The sequence below is a fragment of the Gymnoscopelus braueri genome (genome assembly GCF_963280865.1).
Source record: "Gymnoscopelus braueri genome assembly, chromosome: 21".
Taxonomy (NCBI): Eukaryota; Metazoa; Chordata; class Actinopteri; order Myctophiformes; family Myctophidae; genus Gymnoscopelus; species Gymnoscopelus braueri.
The window spans coordinates 27,354,485-27,359,484 of NC_137623.1; the positions used below are offsets into that span (position 1 = coordinate 27,354,485).

General features: G+C 44.8%; 1 protein-coding gene across 3 annotated transcripts in view; it reads left to right on the plus strand.

Annotated features, from left to right (window-relative positions):
• The window catches only part of LOC308077053 (cysteine-rich secretory protein LCCL domain-containing 1-like), a 31,077-nt gene that overhangs the window by 1,328 nt on the left and 24,749 nt on the right, over positions 1-5,000 (plus strand). The window contains exons 2-3 of one of the 3 annotated variants that reach the window (XM_080417599.1): positions 1,593-1,671; positions 2,208-2,542. In XM_080417599.1, coding sequence (XP_080273725.1) covers positions 2,255-2,542 — 288 coding nt within the window. In that variant the 5' untranslated portion in view covers positions 1,593-1,671; positions 2,208-2,254. The remainder of the gene's footprint in view (positions 1-1,592; positions 1,672-2,207; positions 2,543-5,000) is intronic. The other 2 variants (XM_080417600.1, XM_080417601.1) reach the window with 2 other exon arrangements.

The following is a 5,000-nucleotide window of genomic DNA, read 5'->3' on the forward strand; positions in this document are numbered from 1 at the left end:
CACTCCACCAAACCAGCAGTGTGCCAGCTAGCCCACGCCAGTGGTCCTCACACTTTTTTTTATGTCAAGGACCCCCATTTGGACCCCCCCCCTCTACTAGTCAATAGTCGTGGGGTCCAATGCACTGTCCCAACCAAGTTCAATATTGACCCAAGTTACAGTATATGGCGAATTTAATACCATTTCCAACTAGCACTCAGACAAAGTACTCAACCCCAGGACCTAATTCAATATTACCCCAAATATTACTCAGCTACAAGTGAAAGTTAATTTCTCTGTCAAATTTGTACTTGAGTTAAAGAACTGGAGTAGAATACTTTATTTTAAAATGAGCCTACTTAAGTATTCAAAAGTGCACGCTTTTAAGGTTTCAAAAGCACAAATTACCATGCTTTTTAATGTCAATGCATTGCTGTTAATTCACTGCACAGTCTACTTTTCTCCCTTCCTAAAAATGCAGCGGAGTCAAAAGTAGCCTACAATATTTGTCTTTGAAATGTAGAGGAATGTAGTGGTAGCGCTCGGGTGGCACAGTGGTCAAGTCCCTGCCCACCACCATGGAGGTTGTGGGTTCGCATCCACCATTGGTGCTACCGGCTTTGTCAGGCGTCCATGCGAACACAATTGGCCCGTGTTCGGGGGAGGGAAGCCGGGCAGGGAGGTGATATTGGTCATTGCATGTACTCCTACGGGCTGGGGCGGCACCTGTCTCCAGCGGGAGTGTTGGGCAGGAGGAGTCACGCTGGGCAAGACCTAGAAGGTTGAGTGTCTAAACAGAAATACCAGAATTTGGCGGAAGTACCGCAAATCTGTTTACATTCTCCGTGAATGAAACGAGTGTTGTGATTGGTCGAAAAAGATAGTTTCCGGGGGAATTTCGTACGACGGAAGTCCCGCCCCTATAGACACTCTCTGCTTTAGGTCGTGACCAGGCTCTTCTCTTCGCAGATGAGTGAGGCTGGGAACGAGCTTTTCCAGACCCATAGAGAGAGAGAGTTCTGTCACGCTTTGATCTCGCCGCAAAGCGGGCTGCTATGGGCTGTAGTTCCAAACATTGGAACTTCCTCATTGAGACATTTCCGCATTCCATTCTTACTGGGATGGGACTTAATGGGAGTCTATGCTAGCGTCTCATACTAGATCACGCTGGGCTCTATGTCCTCCCGGTGGGGGCTCCTCACTGGTAGGTGAGTCAGTAAGATACAGCAGTGACAACACAGAAATGTATAAATTGGGGAGACAAAGGGGGTCAAATAATTATTCGCTACTCTAAAAATGTTAAGAAAATAAATGATGAGTGAAAGTCAGAAGTATCCAAAAATACAAATAGCCTACTCACGTAAAGTGCAGATACTCAAAAATGTACTTAAGTACAGTGCAATACTCAAGTAAATTTGTTACTGTCCACCACTGCAAACCAGCAGTGTGTGGGTCCAATACACTGTACCAAACAAGTTCAATATAGAAGGTACATATGATATATGGCTAATAATAATAATAATAATACCAATAATGATACCTACTAATACCAATTCCCAGCACTCACCAATGATCCTCACCTTTTAAAATCTCCCCCCTTTCCCTCACTTTAGCAGAAGAGGACGAAATTCACAATATATACGCAAGTGTGTCTACTGTGAATTATATATCCGGTGGTGGAAAGTAACTGCAGTAAGTACATTTACTCATGCACCGTACTTAACTTAAGTAGGTACTTAACATTTTACTGAAGTTAAGTATACAATTTTGAGGTACTTTTACTTTGCTTGAGTATATAAAATTTTCAATACTTTATACTTCTACTCCACTACATCTCAGAGGCAAGTATTGTACTTTTTACTCCACTACAGTTATTTGAAAACTTTAGTCACAGGTTACTTTGTAGATTTAAGACTATTGCTGCAAAACGCACATTCGCCACCTAAGCCCTATTTTGTACCTGGGCTAATCAGAAATAGCCGATCTACAAGCTCACAACGCGTCGCATTGCGACGCGTTGTGAGCTTGTAGATCAGCTATTTTCAAAAAGGTTTGACAAAATCTTGAATGCTTTACTTTAGTACTTCAAGTATATTTTGATGCCAATACTTTTACACTTTTACTTGTGTCAAATTTAGAATGCAGGACTTTTTTCTTGTTATGGAGCATTTCTGCATTGTGGTACATGTATTGATACTTTTACTTTTAAGTGCTTTTTTCCACCACAGGTCCCATCCAGTCGAGAAGTTCCCAGAAGTCTGTAAGATCGGCTGCGATGACGAGGAGGTGCTGTGCATCCCGGGACTGGCTGCCGTGCGCGTCGCTGCTGCTCCTCCTCCTGGCGTTTCCCAATGCCGCCACCGCCGTCGCCATGGCGATGCCTCCCAACGCCACGGGCTGGGAGCAGATCCTGGACAAGTACCTGGACGAGGACGGCGACGGGGGGGCCGCCAAGCAGAGAGGGAAGAGGGCCATCACCGACAGCGACGCACAGCTCATTCTAGACCTCCACAACAAGCTCAGAGGCCAGGTGTACCCCCCGGCCTCCAATATGGAGTACATGGTAAGATGTGTTCGCGTGTGCGTGTGTGTGTGTGTGTGTGTGTGTGTGTGTGTGTGTGTGTGTGTGTGTGTGTGTGTGTGTGTGTGTGTGTGTGTGTGTGTGTGTGTGTGTGTGTACTTGTATTACTATACTTGTGAGGGCTCAAATGTCCCCTCAAGTAGGCTACAGTAGACCGGCGGGTATTCTGAAAAATATGATTGTTAGAGGCATTTTAGGGTAAAAGTTGGGAACCTGACTATTCAAGGGTGCTGAATCTGAAAAACATGGTTCCCAAGCAAATTCTTTTAGTTTTTAACCTTCCAATTTGCATAACAGAACTATTTCTTCAATAACTCTATAACAAAGAAAGCAAAACTGACAAATAAAGTGTATATATCTATCTTTAAAGGGTCAGACAATGTGTGTAAGGTATTTGCGAACGCAGCGGAAGGAGGCGCGCCTCCGCGCGAAGTGGAGCTTAATATGAAACCCTGCTCGGGTTGTGTGTCTGTGTGCAGTCTGTGTGTCTGTGTGCAGTATTGTGTGCACTGCCTGTGTGCAGCCGCGCCCCCATGTGACTCACGCTCTCATTGGCTGCTGACAGATCTCAGAGTGGAGCTTACTATGAAACCAACCCGATTGCCCCCCAAACACGGTGAAATAGCACGGATTGACAAACGGCAATTCCGTGCATAGATGACTAGGAACTCCGAAACTCCGTGCATAGGAGAACCATATCCCCCCCCCATTAACTTCAATACGAGGCGGAGTCACGTGACTTTCTCTCTACGCTCTCCCCATCACGGTGAAATAACACGGATTACAAGTCCGTAAATACACAACATTTTCGAGCTGCGTTCGCTTCCCGCGTTCGCGCGTCTTACTTGTTATTATAATGTAATTAGTGGTAAGCTTACTCCTAAATATGCAAATTAGAAGGTCAAAAACTCAATACTTTGCTTGGGAACCAGGTTTTTCTGATTCAGCACCCTTGAATTATGTAAAATGGCCCTGGTTCCCCACTTTTACCCCAAAATGCCTCTAACCTCCTTATAGAAGGCCCTTTTCCCTGAAATCCCACCAGTTTAATAGTAGAATTAGATAAATTAGACACAGTTGTGAGGGCCATTTTCCTGGTCCTCACAAGAGAGATGGTTGTTTTATGGGGGGTTTAGGGTTAGGAGAAATGCCATTCATAAAATCACCATCCTGAAACGTTGATGTCCTCACAAGTATAGCAATACAAGCCGACGTGTGTGTGTGTGTGTGTGTGTGTGTGTGTGTGTGTGTGTGTGTGTGTGTGTGTGTGTGTGTGTGTGTGTGTGTGTGTGTGTGTGTGTGTGTGTGTGTGTGTGTGTGTGTGTGTGAGATACAGTAGACTACATTTGGGGTCAATTGTTGGACATTCAATCAACTATTGGGGTCGGCGTGTCAAATTGGGGCCAATTAAGTGGTGTCTCCAATTAAGTTTTTAGCTGAAGTTTAATACGATTAGGGTTGGAGTTAGGTTAAGAGGATATGGAATGAATGTAAGTCAGTGCAGTGGTCCCAAAAGTTATATACTGTGTGTATTTGTGTGCGTTCGTGTGTGCGTGCGCGCGTGCGTGCGTGTGTGCGTGCGTGTGTGTGCGCGCGTGTGTGTGTGTGTGTGTGTGTGTGTGTGTGTGTGTGTGTGTGTGTGTGTGTGTGTGGGGGGGGGGGGTGTGTGTGTGTGTGTGTGTGTGTGCGCGCACACAGCATCAATGCTCTCTGCAACATATTATTTTGCGTGTGCTGAAGAGCTGGCGGGCCTTCACCCCCCTACTGAGCTCCCTAAGAATGTAGTCTTACTGCGGGTGATGTGACCCAGTCACCAGACCACTTGGCTCAGGGACCTGCTTGGCTTTCCCTCAGCAGGCATGCAGCGTAATGTTGCTGTAGTGTCCGACGGGAAACCTTGTATATTGTATGTCCAAAAACTGTTCTTTGAATATTACTCCCTCAATATTGCTTATGGGAGAGCGCGGCCCCTGTAGCAGATCTACAAGCTCATAGCGTGGCACTCGGTGCCGCGCTATGAGCTTGTAGATCTGCTACTGCTATAAAAGAACCATTCCTTTTTTTAACTTCTATATCTGTAGTTTCTCACACTTTCACACGATTCTTCTGAAATGTTAAAAAAATAGCAGATGTACAAGCTCGCAGCGTGGCACGAAGTGACACGCTTGTGAGCTTGTACATCTGCAATTTTTTAGTAGCCAATACAAAAAATCTACAACAGATGCTGCGTCTTACTTGTTATTATTTGATTATTTATAGCCGATCTACAAGAAACCTTGTATTTCCAAAACCATTCCTTTGATAAATATATACAGTATAATTAAGAAACATTTGAAATGAGTGTAAATAGCTGCTCTACAAGCTTTACAACGCATCGCGATGCGTTGTGAGCTTATAGATCTGCTGTTTTCACTACTTTTGTGCAACACTCTTGTATGAT